Here is a 24,539-nt window from a genome sequence, read left to right on the forward strand (position 1 = left end):
CTCATTTTATTATTTTTTAAAGATTTATTTATACAAGCACTGGGTACAGTCAGAAACACAGGAAGGTGAGAGAATTCACCAGAGCCAGAGCGGAGAGCAGAACAGACAAGAGTGACGAAACACTGCTGAAGGGAGCAGTGGGCGCGGCAGGAGAGGTCTGCGTGCCATGTGGGACCCTCACTGGGGGCTGGGGATCGAACTGGTGCTGCAGAGGCTGCGGGCAGCCTCGCAGCCCAGGGCTTAACCGCTGCGCCACCAGGGAGGCCCCAGAGCCTCATTTTAAAACAGATTCTGCCACTTTCTCTGGCAGATGCAGCGTTACTATTTCAGACCCATGAGCTCCTTTTTTAAATATTTCTAAGTATTTAGTTTCACTTTATTGCAAATTATGGGTGAACTTATTTATTGTTTATTTAAAAAAAAATAGCAAACCCTGAAAAAAAATCTTACTTGTAAATTGCTGTTATCATTCCTCAAAGGTATTTCTCCCCTGCCGGGGGGTGTCAGTCTATTTCACCAGGATTGGGCACCAGAAGCAATGAGCACCATTTATATATTTATTTGAAAAGCCTCTGTTGGGTGGAAAGCTTGTTCCTTTAAGATTTCAGCCTTTTTTAAGCTCCCACTATTTTAAACAAAGGCCCCAGGAAGAGGCCATGGAATTTATGATAATACTTTTCAACTCTTTCTTTGCCTGTTTTCAAAAAACCGTCTTTTCTTTGACTTTGGATAATGCAGACAGCTCTATTGGAATATAAAAATTTAAACTTTAAACCCATGAACTCTGCTGGTCTGCAGAGGTGTTTTAATGTCAAACCCAGGAAATGTACACAGGCTGCAGAATTCACAACTCATCACTGTCACAGCCAGATTAGAGTGTGAGTTAGAGTCATACATTAACCAGGGCTAGGCGGGAGAGCTACAAAAGTAATCAATGTCTTGCACGCACAATGAAAAATAGAAGTAGAGCCGGAGTGTTGGGGGTCAGAAAATAAGCCCACACACACCAGTGCCCTGACATTTATTTAAAAAAAAATTTTTTTTAGGCTGTTCTGAAGTTTGAATTGTCATTTGCATGTTTCAATTCACGGGAAACATCTGGTTTCTCCCTGCAGTGTAGACAAACTGCTCTTATTCTGAACCTGTCATCCATGAAAAGCATGGTTTGGCCTCAATAGGTTTGCTTATGAAAGGCCTGGGGTCCCTCTCTGCAGAAATAAACAGCGCCGGGAGCTGGAAGTTGTTCCCTGTTGTAAGTTCTGGCTCAGAGGACTTGGGTGAAGTGGCGGAGCTGAATGGGCTGCATTTATTTTCCAGAGGTGTTTCCTGATTGAGGAGGAGATTGTAAAAATCTTACTTCTGTGAAGTTTGTGCAAAATGCATCTAAAGGGCTCAGAGCCTGGAGGTCAGAGATAGGGGGTGGCAGGCTCTGAGGCAGAAGACCTGGAGGGCATGAAGGCCTTGGGGCTCAGCATAGGCCCTGCCTCCTGGGGCTTTTCAGACCAGAGGCCCTACTGGGTGTTTGACTGGATTCAAGACCCGCTGTGTGATGTGCATCAAGACCCGCTGTGTGATGTGCAGGACCCAGTGCAGAATGGAAGCACGGGCCCTTGTTCCAAAGCTGTTAAGAACTTTAAGATGAGGGCCTCCCCGGTGGCGCAGCGGTTGAGCGCTGGGTTGCGAAGCTGCCCGCAGCCTCTGCGGCGCCGATTCGATCCCCGGCTGCTCCCCGGCCACCGAAGGAGGGTCCCACATGGCGCACAGACCTCTCCTGCCGCCCGCTGCTCCCCTCAGCAGTGTACTTCGGTCCTTCTGCCTGCTCTGCTCCCCGCTCCGGCTCTGGTGAATTCTCTCTCCCTCCTGCGCTTCTGACTGTACCCAGTGCTTGTATGTATAAATAAATAAATAAATCTTAAAAAAAAAAACAACAAAACAAAACTTTAAGATGAGAACAGAGAGTGTTCACTCAAGGGTGGGGCCCCGTGCCCGTGGGCTGCTCTGCTTCCACCTCAGGAGCCAGAGAGGAAACCAGGAGCTCTGGGGAAGTACATGTGGGCCTGGGGAGCACGTCTCCTCGTGGGGGATGATGGCCTGGAGGAAGGCCAGGATGGTCCCATCGCTCTCTGTGCTGTTCATTTCTTCTCAGGCTTCTTTGTTGGTGCGGGGAGCTTGCCAGAGCGCAGTCTGTGTCTTGCTTTGTGTGTAAATGGTTGTAGACAACTCAGCACATGATCGTGGCAGGTGAGAAGCGGTGCGTTTTGAGAGCTTTTTCCTTCTGAGAGTTAATCTCAGCCACCAAGATGCTCCGCTCTCGGGCCCTCCCTTCCTCCTCCTCTTCTCCCACCCTAGCATTCCCGAGACAGGGATGTGTGATTCAGGTGACAACGGCCCGTCATGATACCTGGCTGACGGGGAAACCTCAGCTAAGATTGGAGTCTAAATATAGGGTCTGCTTCCCCCCTTACTTCCTGCTGCCAGCTCTTCTCCTTTTCATTCTTCCAGCTTTGTTTGTCTCTCCCTCCTCATTTAGAGCACACACTCACATGCACACACATACCCCGGCACACTCTAAACATGTGTCCTGCCTGCAGACCCGAACTACCCTTTTTTTTTTTTTGAAGATTTATTTATCCACGCATACAAGAGCTGGGTGCAGGCCAGAGGCACGGGGGGTGAGAGGATTCACCAGAGACAGAGCGGGAACCAGAACAGGCAGACTGACGAAATATACTGCTGAGGGGCGCCGTGGGGAGACAGGAGAGGTCTGCTGCGCCCTGTGGGTCAGCTCCCTGGCCGGGATCGAACTCAAACTGCAGTGGCTGCAGATAGCTTCATGGTGCTGAGACTTAACCTCTTCTGCCACCAGGGAGGTCCCTGAACTGCCCATTTTTGATTGCCAAAAAATTTAGGGTCAAACCTAGATCAATAGATTTGGAGGTTCTTCACCCCCTTAAATATGAAAATGCTAATGAGGGAACCACCTACAGAACACAGGTAACCCCCCCCCCCATGGGACTCCTGCTGTCCTGAGCTGGAGCAGGCCCTGCTGACGGTGCCCAAGTAGAGTAGGGTGCCTGCCTGAGGCGCAGCCTTCTAGGGCCAGAAACCGCTCTGCAAACACAGCAGATTAAGGGGTTTTGTTGAGGTAGACCAGATGGATGGAGAGGCAGGGTTCAAATGAGCCCATCATAAATCAGGACTCAGTGGTAGCAGGGGTAAGTCTCGGTCTGGGCCTGACCCTTAGAAGTTTGAGCTCATTTATTTTTTTTTCTTCTCAGAAAAGCACCACATGCTTATTACTAAAAAAAAAAAAAAAAAATTCGATGCAAAGATCCCCAGATAGAATCTCTGGCAGCCCTTTCAGCTTAATCCTCCTGGTTTTGTCTTCTGTCCCGCTAACATACACACAGGTACATAATGTGGTTACTGTTTAAGGGGAGCGAAACATGCTTTTCACTTAGAGATTAAGAGAAAATGTAAAAATGGGCACCTGGGCTGGGTGGTCTGGGCCAGGCCACCATCATCCACTTCAGTAATAAAACCAAGGACGGTAAAGTTGTGTTTGGGAAAGTTGTGGCAAACTCAGGTGAAGGAGGAGTTCGCCAGCGAGAGGGCCTTGCTGCGTTTACATTCTTCCCGGGGTGCACGCCCTGGTGCAACAGTGGTTTCTGCCCAGTTCCCTGTCGCCCCCTAGTGGGACAGGAAGAGCTGCTCAGGCCAGGATAGAAGCCTGCACAGTGACAGGACTCTTCACACAGCTCTTGCTCCACGTACCATGTGCTTATGTCCCCATAAGCCCATCATGAGTTGAAAATACCATAAATCGAAAATGCACGGAATACACTAACTTACTGAGCATCCTATCTTAGCCTCCCCTGCCCTTCAATGTGGTCAGAACCCTTATGTCCCAACAGTTGGGTGGACTCACCCTAACTCAAAGCCAGTTTTATATTAAAATGTTGAATATCTCATGTGATTTGAGGAACATTTCACTGAAGCTGAAAGCAGTCTATGGAGTACTGGCCGTTTACCCTCGTGATTCATAACTGGTGGGACTGACTGTGGCTCCCCGATAATGCCCAGGATGTGACAGCGCAGGGTTGCTGATCGTGAGCCCAGGACAAGGTTAAAGTTGAAAGTACGGTTTCTACTGAATGCAGTGGCTTTTGCACTGTCGTAAGTCGAGCCATCGTAAGTCGAGCCATCGTTAAGTCGAGACATTGTAAGTCAAGACATCATAAATTGGGGACAGTCGGTAGCTGACTCTTCATTGGTGTGTTTGTCATTCCCTTTGTAAATGTGTTGATATAATGAACACTTGGAGCTCATGGGTCTCCCTCTATCAGGACTCAGCCCTTTGAATTGAATAAACTCCGTGTTTTATGAAAACAAGGCACATTAAGTGCTCACCTAGCTCAAGATCCTCAGTCTGGGAGGGTCTAGAATTTTGCAGAGCAACCTGCTGCATGCTTGGTAGAAATCATTAGGGTTTGTGTGCCTCTTTTAGTGCCAATTCTACTTACTGTTTTCCTGACATTTAACTAAGTACAAAGATTAGTTAAAATCAAACCCTATGGAACCAGTGAGAGCTATTTCTATAGAAATAATTGGCCTCCTTTGAAAAATCTCAGTGGCGGTGAGTTACTAAAAAGACACATGATATTAAATTGTGTGAAAAGCATAAACTGTTGTGAAAAATTATAGAAATCTAGAGTAGTGCACTCAGATTATTTTGCTAGCATTTGCCAGTTATTTTAAAGCTAAAGACACTGGATGTCATCTTTTCTTCCATCCTCCTGAGTCCATGGGGTGTGGATGCTGGTGCCGACGGGTTCTACCTGTGAGAACACCCCAACCTACATTCCTCACCGAAGCTGGGAGAGAGTAACACCTTCTCTGGGGTCTTCACAGCGCCCAGCTGTGAAGCTCAGAATTAGTGTTTAATGGCAGCTGCTTTTGCTTAACCAGATAAACATCCTCGGAGTTCTATAGTTTGATCATGCCCCTATAAACCAAATTAAAATGACAAAATCTGTCACTTTGGCTTAGCATCTTTCTTTTGGGGGGTGGTGAAAAATAAGAGGGGACCTTCTACCCCTCATGATCTCATGATCAGTTTCTTCCCTATTTATGTCTTCTGTTTTGAGGTTGAGTGAATCTCTGAGTACTGACCTAGGACAGCTTCTAAGGCCCCAAAGACAGAGCACTGTACTTGAGGGTGTGACTGCCAGTGTTCTGGGTGCGGGGGTGGGGGGCAGTCTCTGCAGCAGGTGCCCTCCTTAGAGAGGCAACAGGGATGATGCTGTTGGGGGTGGGAAGCCTTTTGGGGTGTCCTGTTTGGCTGGGCAGCCCAGCAATGTTTGTGCCCTGGAGCTTCTTGATTGGAGTGAGCTCAGACCTCCAGACCTGGGGCCTGTTTCTTTGCAGGGACGGTGAAGGTGAAGAGTTCCAGCATCCAAGTCGGAGATCTAATCATTGTTGAAAAGGTGAGTGGGGCACCCATTTTTCTAGGGCGTGAACGGGACATGGGGGCCACACACTTTGTGACTAGCTCCTTGGCAGTCTAACCACTTTGCCCTGGAGAGTCTCTTTCCCGTGAGACACACACAGTCTTTGTTCAAGGTTTACGTGTGCTGGGTGGCCAGAAAGCCTGCGTCTAGGCAGAGGTCCCAGTTCTGATGTCCTATTTGATGGGTGTGTTTTTGGTTTTATTTTTTTTCAGCTTCTCATAAAGTCCTTCCCAGAAGTCAGCTTACTACTTAAGCACTTAAAAATATTTATGTCATTTACCTTTTGAGCAATTTCAGCTTGCATCTTTTGACTTAACCGTTACACTTCCCTATCATTTTTATAGGGTGCAAGGGTTAAGTGTAACTTGAGAACAGTAAGAAGGCCAAGAACACATTAAAGAAAAAACACTGTTAATATGTTTGTTACCTCAGCAGCACTCATCTCTCTGTTTATTGTGTGCTCTTGGGAGGGTTTGGGTTCTGGGGTGGCCTCGAGAGTCTGGGAATACGACCGGATTAGAACAGGATTGTGTCTTAACTTGTTTCTGTAGGAAGTGAACTGTGCTCTTTTAAAAGGATTAAATCCAAGAACTCAAAGTCGATTTGAGGCAGAATGAAGCTCTTCTGGGTGGCAGCTCAGAACCACACAAACCCCTTTATGTTAGTTATTGCCGAGTTCGCTGTTCATAATTAAACCCGGGCGGCCCTGGCTCCTCTCTCTTTTTGAGAATGGCTTTTGTTGCCTCCTGCTACTTGACTTCCTTATTCAAATCCCACTGGAAGCCAAACATCAAACTGGAAAATTGGTAGAAGCAGAAGCCTGAGCTGTCTGTGTCAGTCTTCGGTTTCAGCAGGCTGCCTGCGAGACAGGCAGCCCGGCAGTGGCTTGGGCCCTGGGTCCCGGGCTGGAATTTCAGGAGGCAATGGTTGAACTTGCAAGGAAAAAAGCGGGAGGGGGAAGGAGTCTCTTTCCCAGATAAGATTTCAACAAGGAATTAGTAAAGGAACAGCAGAGCGCAGGGTTTGTCAGATTCACAACAGAATCAGTTGCCGAGTCTGTCTTGAACCAAGGCAGACTCTTGAAGGAGGCTGTGGGTTTCGGGGGGGCCCCCCCCAGGGGCCAGTGGGGGGCGGAAGTCCCGCACACGGTCATGCACGCTAACAGTCTTCTTCTTCATAACCCAGAACCAGCGGGTCCCTGCTGACATGATCTTCCTGAGGACGTCAGAAAAAAACGGTAAACATCTGGGATCAATTTTGAAAATAGCCATTAACCTTTCAGTGGTAATTTGGCAAAATAATCATTTGAAAATGTAACAGAAGTAGATGATCATTTTGGAGCCATGAGGCGAACAAAAACATCTTTTTGGGTCGAGCAGTCTTGTAAAAAATATGTTGTTGGTGCTCACAGGTAAGTGGTTTAGATTGTTGCAGAGACAGTGCAGAGTCACAGCTGGGGGAGCACACCAGTGGAGCTGTGGGTTTTCCTCTTGGGGCTGCATTTAGCTTAACCTGAGGAACCCAGGCTGTCCGGTTCCCCAGAAGGTGCCTGTGACCCCTGCCCAGAGTGGACTCCCCCGTGCCAGCCCTCGTGCTGGGTCTGCTCATCCCTCTGACTCCTTCCAGCGAGTTCCTGAGGTCTGCGTTTCTCCCCATTTTACTGACGGGAACACTGAGGCTTAGCAAGAGTGAGTGAGTGAGTGAGGATTTGAATCCAGAGCTTTCTGATCCCAGAGCAGATGGAGAAAGTGGGAAATCACCGGGTATTTATCTTCCCTTTTGCTCACTGGCCAGTGAAGGGCTGTTTTTTAGGAGGACGAGGGCAGGAACTGCACACAGCAGCCTGGGGCATCCTGCATTGCCGGCGCGTGGACAGCACATGCCCACCTTCCTCCCTAGGGTCCTGCTTCCTGCGGACGGACCAGCTGGACGGGGAGACAGACTGGAAGCTGCGACTCCCTGTGGCCTGCACTCAGAGGCTCCCCACTGCCTCTGTGAGTAGCTGTCCCTGCAGAAGCTCAGCCGGGCTCAGAGCAGGACTCTCAAACTTAGATGCTCAGGGGCCAGACGTGGGGTGGCAGGTTGAAGTGGGGTGGGGCGGGGTGGGGGGGTAGTATGGGGTCTTGGAGAGACTGAGCGCTTGTTGTTCCAAGTAATGTGGCCAGGGTGGGGGACATTCTCAGAACCCTAAGAAACCACAGCCAGGTGTTACTGAACAATGGAGTCTCTATCCCACATGCACAGATGAGGTAGGACAGCAGGTCTGTGAGGAATCAGCTGTTTGCGAATTGAGTGGCAAGGAGGCAGGACATAAATCCAAATCTGCTGCCCTGATTCACAAAGGAAATGAGGGTACAGAGTTTTGGGGACCAAGGTTGAGAATAAAGGAGTTAAATGCTATAAGCTGAAAAGCAGGTTAGGGGCAAAGGAACATGGACTTGGCCAAAGCTCATGGGCTGGTCCCAGGATACTCTATACGTGAGGTGACCTTCAGATCGCTGCAGTTTTGAACTCTTGGTGGCCTTGCCTCTGGGAAGCCCCATCCTCTGTGTTTCTCAGTCTCCTGCCAGCCTTGTTGCTCAGCTCAAGGCTGTTTGCCTCTTCTGCTCAGGCTGTGTCCATAACTTGTGTCTGTAAATTCAGGCCACAAAGAGAAAGCTACATCATTGTTTCCCAGTTGCACCATTTCGCCTCGGTTGCAGGGGTGCCTTGCAGAAAAATTAATGTGAAGCTGGAGCTCAGCACCCCTGCCAAAGCCTCCAAAGCTTTCTCTTCTCGCTGAGAGCCAGCTGGGCCTGGCTGTCACCTTCGAGCCCCATGACATCTGTCTCTCTGCCTGGGCCCCGACATCTGTGCCTGATCCTCTCCCCCTGCCCACCGCCTCTCTGCCATTTGCCCTGGCCTTGCCCTCCGCGGGAATAGTGGTAACTGGCATCTGCCCTGCTGGGCCTCGCCAGCGCGCACTCTGAGATGCTCAGGTCTCCTTGTTGGGAGGTGTTTCAGGCTGCCCCCTCCTGGCTTTCATACCCCACTGGCTCCGAGGTGGTGTCTTCCACAGCCTGTGCTCCCTGCTGTGTGTCCAGGGTGTGAAACTGCACCACAAGGGCCCTGGGGAACGGGGTGGCCAGGAAGCTGGAAGCAGCAGGGGCTCCACAGCCCCACCCAGCCTTGCCCACCGCCCCACCTCACTCACATCACAGTTTGTGCAGTGAGACGGAGGGAGCCAGAGTCAGTTTAAACAGAAGCCACTAGGTTGCAGCGTGCCCACAGCCACCCATGGCCCGAAGGCTGACGCCTGCTGGTGCTCGTGGCCACGGGATGCTGCTCTTCGCCATTCACGAGGGAGAAGGGCCAGAGAAGGTCTGTTCTGGGGGTGCTGACCTGACCGCAAACAAGAAGTGAGACAGGACCATCATCACGAGTTACTTTTAAGCCAGTGGCTCTCCAGTTTCTCCACATCCTCATCAACACTCTCCTGCTTCTTTACTTTTCTGGACACGTGATGCTGTGTAGTCGTGAACTTTTGTTGACAGTTGCTCTCCTGACACTACCTGCATTCGCTTGCTGCCCTTCCTGTCCCCGCAGGGGCCTTGCACAGAGAAGGTGCCTAGAACCGGGGGCTGTCTGCAGCCAGAGTAGCAGAGGCACCCCGCCATTTGGGGAAATGCTGGGTACCCCGATCCGCAGGGATCTGAGCCTCTCAGGGTGTCTCCTTGGTGCACAGCCCCCAGTGGAAGTTGGTCCTCGCTCTCCGCCTGCCTTGTGATTTTGAGCTTGTTTGGATGACACAGTTGCTTCTGGAAAACAGTGGTTGCCTCCTGAAATTGCTTTAATCATAAACTGACTCTGTTTTAACTCCAAAATGTCCCCTCTTGTCTCACAGGATCTTCTTCAGATTCGATCGTACGTCTATGCTGAAGAGCCAAATATCGACATTCACAACTTCGTGGGGACGTTTACCAGGGTGAGCAAGCTCGGCATGACCTGGACTCCGGCCTGGGAGGGTGGTGTGGGTCCTGGTCAGGAGGATGCTGTGTGTGTCGGGTGGCGGGGAGTAGGGGAGGTTGCTGAACCCAGCAGGAGGCTGCCTGTGGCTCCTCAGCCAGGTGGATGCAGCAGGGCTGTCCTGCAGGGCCAGACACCTTGCCTTACCTGTGTGCCGGAGCCCAGCCTTGTCTTAATGGTGAATGAAGTGTGAAAGCAGAGGCTGTCTCTGCTGTTGTTACCTGTGTCAGCCCCGTCTGCCATGGCCAGAGGGTTTTTAAGCCACTTCCCGAGCTTTCAGAAGAGAAATGACATTTGGATTGAAATTATTTCAGCAATTATAATAGGACCATGGATTTATAGACCCCCAGTGAGATGATCTCTCTGCCCTTTCCGGCCAGCCGGGGCGCCTCCCGTTTCAGCGCCGCCTCTGAAGCTTGCTTTCAGCAGTGGAGCCTGCGCTGCTTAGATCACAAAGCCGCTTTCCCAGTGTCTTGCTGGGGTGACTGTCCCAGGAGCCTTTGTCTGTGACCATGGTCCTCTGCTCTCCCAGGAAGGGCAGGCTAGAAACCGCCTGTGCATTCCCCCAAACCTTGGTGGATAAGCGAGTGTCTGTTTGGTGTCTTCCAGGAGGACAGCGACCCCTCCATCAGCGAGAGCCTGAGCATCGAGAACGCGCTCTGGGCCGGCACGGTCATCGCGTCGGGTAAGCGCCCTCTGAGGAATATGGTAGCAATTTGAAAAGGAAAGAAAATTCTCTGTGTAATTAGAATAATCATCTGTCAGTTGGGAAAATTAGCCCTCGGTCAAATGGTGTTCCCCACTTGTTCCTGTCCCCTCCCCGCGCCCCGAAATGACACCGGCATTGATTGCCCCTTGGACACTTACAGATGCCAGGGGCCCAGCGGCCTGGCCTGTGGACAGCTCGGCTCCGTCCACTCTGGGAATAGCCCTTAATTGCTGCTGCAGATTGACATCCTAATCTGTACCAGAACTGGGCTGGCCTGGATGCCCTGGCCGGAGGGTGTGTCCCTGGGGCTGCCAGCCCGGCCCTGCTGGTACTGGACTCCCGGCACAGCCAAGGGTGGGAGCCCCTGGGGCTTAACTCACTAAGGTGGTGTGGAATGTGGGGACTTTGTTTTGTTTTTTAAAGATTTATTTATGCATACAAGAGCTGGGGTGTGGGCCGAGGTGGTGGGGGGTGAGACGATTCACCAGAGACAGAGGTGACCACTCAGGATCTGGGGCCAGAGGCCAGGGGCTGCAGAGGCTCCATGGGCAGCAGTGAGGAGCTGAGAGAACCTGCTCGTAAGACTGAGGAATGGGGACGCAGTGTTACCCCATCTCGGGTATCCAGGGGAAACCAGAAACTCCATTTTTTTTTTTTAATGTGGAAGTTCTTGTGTTTAAAAGCCAGCAATTCATCCAAAACCTGTCGGGCTCTTCCTTTGCAGACCCAGCAGCTTGCCTCCGGGCTGCGGCTGGTGCCGTCTCACCTGGTCTCACCTGGTCTCACCTGGAGTTCAGATCTCCTGGGGGCACCACCCAGGGAGGTGTTGGGAGAAAGTGTGGGAGCATTTGAAGGCCTCCAGGTGGCAGAAGCCAACAGGAGAAACCCTGCCTTGGGGGCTCTGTTACTGAGATGGCCTCAAACCCTGGGCATCAGGGCTCAAGACCCAGCGGGAGTGAGAGGAGTGGCTGCGAGGCCGCCTCAAGCTCAGTCCAGCTGGGCTTCCGCCTTCCGGCCATCTGCCATGGTGCCAGCCCGTGGCCGCGGGAGCCCGCCATCTGCTCGGGAGCCAGCCTCCCGGCCTCCATCTGCTGGGACACCGTCAGCTCCCTGTGAGGGGGGGATCTGCGTGCATTATGGGGGCTCACTGCGTTCTCCTGGGGGCTCCTGGGGAGACACAGTCCTGGCACTCTGGGAACTGGGCACTGTCCCAGGCGGGGTCTGCACCTCCCTGAATTTTTGCAGACCCCCTGACCAGTGGTGTCTGGGCAGGGGCCTCGCGCTTCTTTCTCCACCGCTGTCCAGGCGGTGGGTGTTCCCGGGGCCTCCCCAGGCTCCCGCCTGCCTCTTCCGCTGCTGGATTTATCCCAGCTCTCCTCCTTGTTCTCCTTGATGTTCTCCCCACTGTGCTAAATGTTTCCTTTGTAAATGTTTGATGAATAATGCCAGTATCCCCCACCCCTGCAAAAAACAGGCTTGTCCGCCCCCCTCCAGGCGGCAGTGGGTATGACAGCGTGTATGACAGCGTGTATGACAGCGTGCCTTTCCCCGCCTCTTGGCTGACACTACATGTTGTCACTCTTCTGAATTTTTGTTAATCTGATAGAGAGCAGCTATTTTGGGCCATTTTGCATTTCTGTGACGACTCTCTGGGGTTGGCATCTTATCTAATATCAAGCAGCCTCTATATTGCTTCTGTAAATTGCTTTCAGAAGGAGCCATGTCATTCATTTTGGTGAGGGGGGGCAACAGTGAGGAGGGAGAAGAGAAGTACTTCGCAAAGATCTCCCCAAATGTTCCAGTTGGACGCAGAATCTGAAAGGCATCAGACTCAGCAGGAAGAATGGGCTCTAGTAGGAAGGGCAGACTCACGTTTCCACAAGGGTTCGTGAAGATGGGCATGTTCTCGGCCCCTCGGGAAGCCTCTGAGAACAGCGGCACAAAGGACAGCCGGCCCCTCGCTGGCATCTTTTGCTCTTAGAGGCTGGACCCCACAGAGCAGCATTGACCATAGAACTTTCACAGTAATGGGGACATCCTGTACCTCCGCTGTCCCCCCAGCGCCGCTGGCCTTGTGTGGCTGGTGGCGACGGGACTGTGTCGCACGTCACTGTCATTGCCATTAAAGAGCCTCCCGTGGCCAGTGGCTCATCTTCCTGACTCTTTCGGGGTGGGGTTTAGCAAGCCGGCTCTCAGGGGAGTCGGGCGCCCCCGTTTGCAGACCCACCTGTCCGTGTTACTATTCCTCTGTCTTCTCCTCCTAGGTACCGTGGTGGGGGTTGTCCTTTACACTGGCAGAGAGCTCCGCAGCGTGATGAATACGTCAAATCCTCGAAGCAAGGTGTGTGAGCCGCCTTGGCTGCCTGGCCTGGACAGGACCCTGGCCTGATGTGGGCTGATGACAGTGTGGGTGGGTTAAAGCTTGAGCACCTGGCGGTAGCCCCTCACATGCCATCTTTCCACATGTACATGCGTATGCACGTGCTCGTGTGTTCCTATGAGCATGTACACACATATATATATGGTCCCCCATGCCCGTGCACACACACAGCCGCACCTGCAGTTTTCAGAGCCTCGAAGCTAAGGCTCCTGGCACTGGCTGTTGTCCATGCCCTGTGCCCTTGCACCAGCTGTGAGTGCTGGGCTTCTAAGCCTCGTCTCCTGGACTAGAGATGGCCTCACAGTGCCAGCTCTGCTCAGGCCCTACTGTGAGGAAGGGGCAGCCCAGCCTTGTGCTCCCACCCCCAGCACAGAGTGGGATCTGTGGCCTGTCAAATCAGGGGTTTGCAGGGTGCTCACCCTCGTTAGTAAGGTCACTTGACAGTCGTCCTTGCCACCGTGACAGCCACCGTGAAAACTGTAACGTCCTCTGTTTGATGTTGGAGGCTCAGCCCGGGCCGGGGGCAGTGTTGGGTTTGATGTGCTAGTTAGAAGCATTTTTGAAGACATGTGGAAATGTGTAGTCATTAGAACCATGACGTCATTAACACAGCACCTACAGCTCAGGCCCTGCTATGGCATGTGCCCCTTACTCGCAGCTGGTACTGAGCCCGCATGCAGCGTGCTGGGCACACGTCATGTCACTGCTGCCCGGCGGGATGGTGGGGGCTATGCCAGGCGGCACCCCCAAATGCACCAAGAACCCGCTGTGCATGCAACTCTGAACCTTGGGTCATTTAATCCGATGTGAGATCAGAATTCCTTGAGGCCCCTGGGGTGGCTGTTAGGAACTTCAGCCCATGTTCTCAAGCCAGGACCCGGGACCGATGAGTCCACTGCCTGTGCCAGGTGGGGTGTGCGTGGGGAGCAGCTGTTCTCCTGGTGGGCGTGGCCACGCCCCCTCATGGCCAGCCCCTCTGTGCACTGTCCCCAGATCGGCCTGTTTGACCTGGAGGTGAACTGCCTCACGAAGATCCTCTTTGGCGCCCTGGTGGTGGTGTCCCTGGTGATGGTGGCCCTGCAGCACTTTGCCGGCCGCTGGTACCTGCAGATCATCCGCTTCCTCCTCCTATTTTCCAACATCATCCCCATCAGGTGGGCCTCGCTGGGTCGTGAACGTTCTTCCTTTTACTCATTGAAAGACCGTGGTTTTGTGTCTTCAAGAAGGAGCTGGTCGCTTTGTAGCATGATGACCAAGGGTGGTCGGGGTCAGCTGGGGGAGCCACGCTCTGGGACGTCCCAGGTGGGGCACATTCCTTCTGTCCCATCCTTTCTTGAACTACTCTCTGCAGTAAATTGTCTCATGTCTGCTTTGCTGCAGTGGAAATATGAACAAATATGAAAAATCTGTTGGCCTAGAGAATCATTAATAGAAAAGTAAGGCTACAACAACTGATCTTTCAGTATTTTAAGTGACTTGCAGCCCAGAGCAGAAGTGCTCCGAGAACACAGCCGGCCACGCCAGGCGCCGGCTCCTGCAGTCTGGCTTCAGGCTGTGCCTGCTCCAGCAGAAGGCGTGGGGTCCTTGTGCTCACAGGAGTCTTGCGTGTGTCCCATTAACCTGCTTGCTCTGGCTCCCCGACTAGCTTGCGTGTGAACTTGGACATGGGCAAGATCGTGTACAGCTGGGTGATCCGCAGGGACTCAAAAATCCCGGGGACAGTGGTTCGTTCCAGCACCATTCCTGAGCAGCTGGGGAGGATTTCCTACCTGCTCACGGACAAGACAGGTGAGCTGTTTCCTTCTCAATATTATTTTCTTCACCTGTTGGGGACGATCGATTGTTGGTGGCGATGACAGCAGCAAAGCCTTATGTAATGCTCTTTACACGTAAGGTGCTGTTCTGGGTGTTTATGTGTGTTCCTCAGTTTACCTTTACCCTAATTTATTAGGTACCTTGGGAGTATTTTTTAAAGACATATTTGTTTATGCATACAAGAACTGGGGTGCAGGCCAGAGGTGCAAGGGGTGAGAGGATTCACCTGAGACAGTGGGGAGCAGAACAGGCAGACTGACTGAAATACATTGCTGAGGGGAGCAGCGGGGAGACAGGAGAGGTCTGCTGTGCCTTGTGGGTCAGCTCCTTGGCCGGGGATGGAACTCATGCTGCAGTGACTGGAGAGAGCTTGATAGCTCTGACTTGAACCCCTGCACCACCAGGGACACCCACCTTGGGAGTATTTTTATCCTCATTTTACAGAGGAGGAAGAGAAGTGCAGAGAGCTTCAGGCTTTGAACTCAGTCTGAGTCCACACCCCAAAATGCTGCTCTATAATTTAATCATAGTCAAGAGCAAGGATTGGGAAGTGGGGGGACCTGGGTTTTAACTTCATCTCTGCCTCTGAGTGACCATGCGGGAAAAGGAGTCTTGCAAAGAACCCTGGGTAGGTCACCAAGTGGAGACAGACTAGGTTTCAGGAAGGAGAGGGATGAAGACAGAGTTCGGCTCTGTCAATTCAGGAGCCCTGGGGGTGAGGAGTGGGGACAGGGTTCTGTGACTCCGCTCACCTTCCCTCCAAGATCTGCTCAGATGGAATATGATTGGCCCTAGTGTATGTCATGTGTCACCCTCTGGGCCAATGGAACAAGCCAGGCGCCCTGATTGACATCTCTCATGCCAGGGAATGAGGGCTCCAATGTACGCGGGGAAACCAGGATGTCCTCTTCGAAAGGGAGGGGACTGGATTCCAGGCAGACAAAGCACCACAGACGTCCATGCTGGCCGGCATGCAGTAAACTCTCAAAAAAAAAAAAAAAAAAAAAACCAGCTGCCATCACAGTTAATAGTAACACAGTTTAAGGATGTGGACCCAGCTGACCTGCCGTGTGTTTCAGGGACGCTTACGCAGAATGAGATGGTTTTCAAGCGGCTGCATCTGGGCACCGTGGCCTATGGCCTCGACTCCATGGATGAAGTCCAGAGCCACATGTTTAGCATTTACACCCAGGTAAAACTCTCTGCTTCAGTGCCCCATTGTTCTATGTCGTTCCCTGTGATTACAAGTGTTACAGGTGCACAGTGTACATCATTACATTTATCAACACCTATGTTAAGATTGATTCAGTGCTATATGATTCGACTTTTAAAGTGAATAATTCAGTGGTTTTTAGTGTATTCAGAGTTGTGTAACCATCATTACTACCAATTTTTTTAAAAGATTTATTTATTTATACAAGAACCAGGGTACAGGCCAGATGTGCGGGAGGGTGAGAGAACTCACCAGAGACAGAGTGGGGAACAGAACAGGCAGAATCATGAAATACACTGCTGAGGGGAGCAGCGGGTGAGACAGGAGAGGTCTGCTGCACCATGTGGGACCCTTGCCGGCCAGCCGGGATTGAACTGGTGCTGCAGAGGCTGCGGACAGCTTCACAGCGCTGAGCTCAACCACCTGTGCCACCAGGGGAGGCCCTATCAATTTTTTTTTTTTAAAGATTTAGTTAGTTATTTATGCAAGAGCTGGGTTACAGGCCAGAGTGTGGGAGGGTAAGAGGATTCACCAGAGACAGAGCGGGGAGCAGAACAGGCAGATGGCCCGAAAGCATTGCCGAGAGGAGCAGCCAGTGAGACAGAAGAGGTCTGCGCACCATGTGGGTATCTCCCTGGGATACTGAACCTGCTGGGAATCGAATCCGTGCTGCAGAGGCTGTGGACAGCTCTGCAGCGCTCAACCGCTGCGCCAGTGAGGAGGCCCATCACCACTATCAATTTTATCTTCATCGTCCCCAAAAGAGACCCCATCCATACCCATTAGTGGCTACTCCCCCTCACTCCCGGTTTCACCCCCAAACCTGTGGCATCCACCAGTCCCTTGTATTTTGAATAAAATGGCAGCTGAAGTTTTTTTTTCCTCTTCCTTCCTCAGCCCTGGGGCTAATCTGCTGTACTGAAGTACTAATGGATATTGGCAATAACCTGAGAGGAAATTGTCCAGTAACTGGTACCAGAAAGTGAACTTACTGTGGATGGTTTCACTCCATGTTTATGAGCATGTTTATTTTTTCCTGTCCCCTGGTTATGGGGCAGAGTAACAGGAATTAATGGGCTAATTATGATGTTACTCATGGGCTTCAGTTCTCGTCCGTGTTCAGCCTGGCACGCTTGTGAGAAATTTATCAGAGATGATTTACAGCTTCACAGCTCCTATTTTTTTTTTCAAAACCAATCTTTTTTTATAGAAGGATATTACTGGTGCATGTTCTAATCTTCTGTGGGGTTCTGCCGTGGCCTCTTAGCATATCTGGTGATGTTTAAGAACAAACACGAAACAGAAGACATGTACTGGGGCCTGATACCCAGGGATTCTGCTCTTGTTCTGCACCTGTCATCCATGAAAAGCATGGTTTGGGCTCAATAGGTTTGCTTATGAAAGGCCTGGGGTCTCTCGCTGCAGAAATCAATAGCACGTGGAGCCGGTGGGACTCGGGTAGACACAGGACTGCTTTTGGGGTTGATTACAATGTTCTGAAAGGAGACAGCGGCATCCGGCATACGTAGAGGCTATGGCTGCGGATGGGGTGCAGCCCACCCTTGATAGCCGTGAATGAAAGGTGGGGGGGCATGTGGTGAGCTTTGAATTGCATTTAAGAGGAAAATTGAGCTCATGGTGACTCAGCATTTCATTTTTGTATCAATTCCCCTCTAATATGTACTGGGGTTCCCCCTGGGAGACATCCCTGCCATGGATTTCCACAGCGTCGTGTTTCTTGGTGGGGATGTCACACATGTCCTGCAGGGTGCGGACACCCTGTATGAGCCCCAGCCCGGGGCCTTTGTGTGCAGAGTCCCTGGTGCCTCTCCCAGCTTCTGACCTCACGGGGCGCTCGCGCTCTCGCAGTCGGAGACCAGCGCTTTTACCCGGGGGCAGAGAGCCATGACCTGCTTCTGTGGACAGCACATCTGTTTTGATTTTTCCCTGGTATTTTTTAAGTAAGAAGAAATGTGTGCAGGTTAAAGGGCCTATGGGGAGGAGGCTGCAGATAAACACTGTCCAATGTGAAACTCTTCCATATGGGGAATGCGAGGACGTTTGCAGCCGGGCCTGACGTTGTGCTGGCCGAACCCCTTGTTATTACCTGGGCCTTCGTGATAATGAGGACCCCCGTTTGGTGAGTGGAGGAGCCTTTGATTTGAAAATTACAAGAGAGCGTTTTAGCATCAGTGGGGAGGATCTCAGTCATTTGAGAGGACAGTGAACGCAGAGGCACCTGTGACATCTGATGCCCTTGTTTTGGGATTTGTTGTCAGAGGGTGCCCTGGCCTGGATGTCAGGGCGATCTGTGCTTCTCCCTTGGCCTCGCCCTGGGCTTGTCTCACCGGGGGTCACCTGGAACGTGCCACCCCCACCCTGTGTTACCCACATAGACAGCGGGGGTGGAATTCCCAGGCCGCTGTGGACATGAAGGCAGAGCGCTTGTAAATCCCGAAGTTGGCGAAGGATCCTTCACTCGGCCTTTCCTTCGGACCCAGTGTTGCTAAAACTTGCCAGCCGAAGCAATTACTTTGTCAAAGGTCTTGTTATTGCCCCTACCGTGCAATAATAATGTGATCCAGGTGCCGAGGAATGTGGAGAGAAACGAAGACGTGCCCCCATCGCTAGAACATAAATTACAGAACTTAGGAAAGAAAGTTCTTGATTTAGCCTCTGCAGCGGGGATGCTTTCTGTAAATCTTTAGTCTTCGTTATAAGTTTAGAGCTGAATTCTTCTTAATTAAAAGCACTTGGCCAGTAATGATTCATTTAAACTGTAGTTCTGATTCATTACTCTAATTATTGTTACCATGCAGTGCCCTTTGGCCTGGAAGTGAAACCCATGTCCTCTTGACACCAGAGGTTAACAGAGCAGGAAGCTGGAGCAGCGTGTGTGCCTGCGTGACCAGAATAATTTAGTAATTGTCTAATTACCCGAGGAGGCTGATGCCACTGCTAAAAATAGTATTAAAAAAATTAAATGAAAGTCATTTTCTGGCTTCTCCGGACCCATCTGTTCTCCATTTTGGGCTGCCATGTGTTCCCGCGGCCCCTCTGCTGCGGTAGGATGTGTTTTTAATGGAATGTCGCATCCAGCCAGTCCATAAACCTCTCTGGCTTCCGGGACGCGGCTCCCTGCGGGGCGGTGACGCTGCAGGAAGGCCTTTGTCCCAAACGGGTTTCAAAGCTGGAACTGGTGTTGGTCACCTTGATGCTTGCTTCTCCCTGGAAGTGAAAAAAATTCTCATGTCAAGCAAGGCCTCTCCACCATCACCTTAGGAATAAGAGGATGTTAATGTGTGCATTGACTGTCACCTTAGGCATAAGAGGTTGTTGACGTGTTCATTCGCGCAGCAGGGACCTAGTCCCCGCGGGCACGGTCCTTGGTGCTAGGGGTGCAGCATCTCACGGTCTGTCAGAAGCATCAGGTGAACAGGCTGATTTTAGAGACCGGGGACAGCAACAGAGGGTGATGTGGACATGTGGCTCCCCGGGGTGAGGACAAGCAGGGTAACAAGAATTGGGGGCTCAGAGAGAGTAACAGGAATTGGGGGGCTCAGTCCTCTTTGAGGAGGCAACATTTGAACTGAGAGTTGAACTACGGGATGGAGTGTGTCTTCATATTCAGGCTAAAGATGCTGCAAGTGCAAAGGCCCTGGGGCAGGACGGAGCTTGGCAGTGGTCAAATCACGGGCCTGGCTAGAGCAGAGTGGGTGAGGAGGAAGATGAGCTGGGAGAGGTGGGCAGCAGCTGACCAGCCGGCCCCGTGGCTGTGGAAAGGCATCTGAACATACCTTTCTTCAAAAGAAAGCCAGTGGCTCCTGATGAGTACCATGGATGGGAACGGAGACCCACCCCCCGTGTGTGGCCATGTTGACAGGTTCCTGCTGGTCGGTGTGGAGCATGGCTGGACACCCCTCACCCCCGGCCTGCTCTTCTCATGTACAGGAAACTGAGGCCCCGAAAGCAGACGTGACTTGCTCAAGGTCACACGGCCAGCCCCCCATCCGAGAATAAAGCCCAGATTTCTTACCCTTCAGTACTCTCTCTTCTGTGTTGCTTGAAATCATTTTCCCCATGCTGTGACTGGCCTCGCAGAGGCTCAGCCTGTGTTGAGAGGTGGGGGTTGCTGGGAGGAGGCCTGAGGTCAGGGTTTGTTCCATTGTCCTCACATGCCTCCCTCGCCCTGCCCTGAGGGTTTGTTACTGGTGGCTGTTACCCCCGAGAGCATCAGTTATCCCTGCTGCCTTCTGTTTTGTTTTTGTTTTAAAGTATTTAGTTTTGTGTAGAAGAACTGGGGTGTAGGCCAGAGGTGGGGTGGCGGTGAGAGGATTCACCAGAGACAGAGCAGGGAGCAGAACAGGTAGATCTACTGAAATACACTGCTGAGGTGGGCAGAGGGAGAGACAGGAGTGGTCTGCTCTGCCCTGTGGGTCAGCTCCCTGGCCAGGGATTGAACTCAGGCTTGCGAGGTGGTAGTGCTGAGACTTAATCCCTATCTGCTGCCTTCTATGTTAAATCAAGAAACATACATTTAGAACAGTGCTTTTAGACCGGGGAGAACTTTGGTAACATCTGGAGAATTTTTGGTCTCTTGTTACAACTGGGGGTGCCTCTGGCATCTAATGGGTGGCGACCAGGGATGCTGGTAAATACCCCAGGTGTCCAGGACAGCAGCCCCTCAACAGAGAATGCTCTGCCCCAACGTCACACCCAGGTGGGGAAGCCCTGACCCTTCACATCCCAGGGTGACATTCAGTGTGGGCCTCTGACACCACCCAGAGGAAGACAGTCACCTGTTCACAGAGTCCCCCAAGTCCCCCACCTTGTCACGTTTGTGTCTCTGTAGTCAGTTGTGTTTTTAGCCAGGCATGAAGCTCGCCTCTCTGGCTGCCCTTCTGCTGGTGGCCACATGCCTGTAGCCACACCTGCCTTCCCTGTTTATAGAGAGAGAAGCCCCACCCAGTGTGCTGTTCCTCCCGTGGTCCACACGCTTCCAGGCACTGATCATTTCCTCTTGACTTCTCCTTCCCGCAGCCGCAGGAACCCCCTGCCCAGAAGGGCCCCACGCTCACCACCAAAGTCCGGCGGACCATGAGCAGCCGCGTGCACGAGGCGGTGAAGGCCATCGCGCTCTGCCACAACGTCACCCCTGTGTACGAGTCCAATGGTGTGACCGACCAGGCGGAGGCCGAGAAGCAGTACGAGGACTCCTGCCGCGTGTACCAGGCGTCCAGCCCCGACGAGGTGAGCCCCACCCCCGGCACCCGCAGCAGATGCAGGGGCACACGGGGTACCCCTGCGTCGGCGGGACTGTGCACAGCGCAGTGGTCAAGGTCAGTGCTGGGGCCTGGTGTTCCCCGGCAAGGAGCGGTGTTGAACTTGAGACACTTCTGAATCAGGGATGGGTAAGAGAACTTGTTAGTAATTCTGAAGGCTGATGCCCCCGGGGCACTTTCCTTTTAAGCCACATCTCTCCCCTCCCCCTCCTTAGCAGCAGTTAAGACAGAATCCACATACTATACGGTCTGCCCATTTCCGATAGACGACTAGTGGATTTATTTAATATACTCGGAGATTATGCAACCATTACATGATCACTCGTGGGACGTTTTAATCACCCTAAAAGGAAGGATTCCATGTCCATGTTCCCTGAGATGCCCCCCACACCTCAGCCCTGTCAGTCCACTGGCTCTCTAGATAGTAGATTGGCCTGTTCTGGACACTTCTGAGGAATGGAAACGCACGGTCCGTGGTCTTCTCTGCCTGGCCGCTTTCACTTGGCAGACACTTTGGAGATCGATTATGGATCAGTGTCTCGTTCCTCTGATGCATGAATGCTGGGACATTGGTATCGATCAGCCCATGCGCCTTGGGGTTATTTCTGGTTTTGTGGGTTTTGCTATTGTGGCTAATGCTGCTCTGGACATAGTTTTGCGCAGAGGACACAGACTTTCGTCCTGGTGGGGCTGCTGGGTGGTCCTAAATTGAGTGGGGGAGTTGCCAGACCGTCCTCTCAAGGGGCTGCACCGGTGTCCGTTGCCAGCGGTACTGCAGGAGGGCAGGGTCTTTGCCAACCTGTCATGGGTAGGGGCATCACGAGCCATCCCGGCGTGTGACGTGTGGGTTCTCACTGTGGTCTGCCTTGCTAGGTAGTGCTCAAATCCCGTTCTCACAAAACATGGAAATTTTAATCTATAGGTAGGACTTTTGTCTCTTCATTCAATATTTTGTGATGCTTCTTTCCCAATTTTCTTGAACATTATTTTAAAAAGTGACAGAACTGCAGTATGTGTGCGTACCTGGAGGTGTTGAACTGTTCTTGTGTTACTGGAATTTGGGTAATGTCTGATTTTTAGACATTTATGAGCATTTGCAGCGACCATGTACCTGGGTCATTAATTCGGCAGGTGTTTTGAGTGAACTCAGCACCGCGGAGTCCATGTTAGGCAAGATGGCAGCCACCTCGGGGAGGCTGTGGGGGGGCATGGTTGCGTGGAGGAGCAGTTGGAAGGCTTTAAGGCTAGTGACATCAGTGGCCAGAGGGTCTCCTGGGTGTTGTTTTTCTTTTAAACCATTTTACTCTTTCACCAGTGGACTCCACATTTTTTTTTCGGTTCATTTTAAGGAGGGGGGACTTCTCTGCACATATGAAGTATTTCAAAGATCCTTCCAGACTCACCTGACAATGTCCATAGACCAGTGGCTAAGGGCTGGAGGGGGGGCAGCTAGCAAAGTGAGGCTCTTTGCCCAAGTTCAGAAATGAAGTTTCAGAAGGGGCCTCTCTTCCCTGGGCCAGTCGCCGCCTCCTCCTTTTTATTTTCAGGCGAGGGACTGCATCTGGGGAGGCGCTCTCGGGGCTGTGCCATGTTCTGGAACAGCTCTAGCACAGAAGCCCACCTCACCCACAACCATGGACATGTGCTCTTGGCTTTTCAGGGATGAAAATGGGGTGACCCCGGGCCGAATTGTGAGGTGGGAGCTGTGTGCAGAGAGGGGGTAGGCACGGACGGTCCTGCTGGTCTGTGCAGACTTGAGCCCGAGGAGCTGCAGCCTTTTCTGGCTTTTTGCCATTTCTTCGCCAGGGTTAGTCTGGTCTTGCTCTCCCGGTGGGAACGGGAGGAGCTTGTCCCTGGCTGGCAGTGGTGAGAGAGGACCACGTTCTGGGCACTTAGGGACTGGGAACCAGCAGCCCTGGCAGTTTGGCGGATTTGCACATGTGTCCGATGCAGGCATGCGATGGGCATGTTGCCCCTGAGCTCCTTCTGCTGCGTGCACAGGGGTCACGCGCCTTCCCACGCTCTACTCCCACCAGGCTGTGATGCATTTGTCTTAGGGCTGCACAGAGCCTTTCCAGGAGCGTAAACCTCTCTCGGACTGCTTTGTGTTGCTCGGTTCCTTTTTTCTCAGAGTAGCCCTTGATCGCTTCTATCCATTAACTGTACTAGGACTCAGATATGGCCTTTTTTTTTTTTTTTTAAGATTCTGAGTAACAGTAAAAATAAAAGAGGCATTTTCTTTGGCCTTCGTTGTCTTTGCAGAGGTTCATGTTACCTTACTGGCGTCTATATTCCCCCACATCTTTTTTATTATTATTATTTAAAGATCTATTTATTTATGAATACCAGATCTGGGGCACAGGCCAGAGGTGGTGGGGGGTGAGAGAGACAGCGTGGGGAACAGAACAGGCAGATTGACTGAAATACACTGCTGAGGGGAGCAGCGGGCGAGTCAGGAGAGGTCTGCTGCGCCACGTGGGTTGCTCCCTGGCTGGGGAATGAACTCTTGTGCTGCAGAGGCTGCAGATAGCTTCATAGGTTGCGTGTTAACCCCTTTCGCCACCAGGGAGACCCATCTTTATTATTTTTGATTGCCCACTTGCTTCATGTTTATGGTAGAATTCATGAAAATAGAGATAGAAAAGAAAAAAGTAAACCACAATCGATTCACTAGCGTAACTGGGTGTTACCACTATTAATATTTTACTGGCCAGCTTTCTTAGCTCTTGCAAAAGATGTCCATGCTGCAGGATGCTGATCTAGTGATGGAAAGAGCCCTGGTGACAGAAAGCAGGCTAATTTGGGGTCCAGGGATCCTTTCAGAAAGCCATGCTGCCTCTGCATCCCCACTGGCTCCCACACGGACATGGCTGGGCCTGGAATCCTACCTGCGAGGTTTTATGTCAGGTGTTGCTGCCATGAGCCAGGCGGTCCTGGACACTCTTGGACGCTGTGTTCCGCTTCCCCTCCAGGGCACTGCCTGTGTTCAGGGGCGTCTGTAACAGAAAACAGGATCTTCTCAATTTGCTGCCTCACGGGCCTTCTGTGCCGGGAGCTCTGAAATTTCGCTCTTCAAGTGTGTGTGGGTTTCAGGGCCCCTCCCTGAGTGTGGAGGGGGTGCTGTGCTGTCTTCTCCTGTCCCGGTGAGTGTCAGTGACTCAATTTCCAGCGACTGCTTAGATCCAGCCCTGAGAATTTCTCTCCCAAGAGGACACCGTCAGTGGTCACCTGCACTGGGCCGTATGGCGAGTGAGGTCCTTCGGTGGTGACCTCCCTGCACAGCTGACTGCCCTGCTGATATCTTTCTGCTTGTTCTTCGCCTCCTTGTCTCCATTCCTGTCTCGAACACAGCTGTGTGCCCCCCTCCTTCCACCCCTATCCAGGGTTGCCCCATTTTCATCCCTGAAAAACCCGGGTTAGATGTCGGTGGGTGTCTAGGTGGGATGAAAGAGCCCCTCAGGGCTCATAACTGTGGGAATCAGCACCCCAGACCTGTAAGCTTTGGCCAGAATTCTCAACCTCTGCAGGACTGGTCTTTGGGGCAGGGTGATTCATGTTGGGGGGTCGTTCTGTGCACTGTGGGATGTTCAGTAGCACCCCTTGACTCTACCCACTCAATGCCACC

General features: G+C 52.0%; 1 protein-coding gene across 1 annotated transcript in view; it reads left to right on the top strand.

Moving 5' to 3' along the window:
- The window catches only part of ATP9A (ATPase phospholipid transporting 9A (putative)), an 81,953-nt gene that overhangs the window by 36,556 nt on the left and 20,858 nt on the right, over window positions 1–24,539 (top strand). The window contains exons 5-14 of the mRNA XM_084246796.1: window positions 5,428–5,486; window positions 6,696–6,747; window positions 7,410–7,504; window positions 9,394–9,474; window positions 10,125–10,200; window positions 12,489–12,565; window positions 13,598–13,758; window positions 14,250–14,392; window positions 15,499–15,611; window positions 20,673–20,882. Of these exons, the coding sequence (XP_084102922.1) occupies window positions 5,428–5,486; window positions 6,696–6,747; window positions 7,410–7,504; window positions 9,394–9,474; window positions 10,125–10,200; window positions 12,489–12,565; window positions 13,598–13,758; window positions 14,250–14,392; window positions 15,499–15,611; window positions 20,673–20,882 (1,067 nt within the window). The remainder of the gene's footprint in view (window positions 1–5,427; window positions 5,487–6,695; window positions 6,748–7,409; window positions 7,505–9,393; window positions 9,475–10,124; window positions 10,201–12,488; window positions 12,566–13,597; window positions 13,759–14,249; window positions 14,393–15,498; window positions 15,612–20,672; window positions 20,883–24,539) is intronic.

Source organism: Talpa europaea (assembly GCF_964194135.1).
Source record: "Talpa europaea genome assembly, chromosome: 11".
Lineage (NCBI taxonomy): Eukaryota > Metazoa > Chordata > Mammalia > Eulipotyphla > Talpidae > Talpa > Talpa europaea.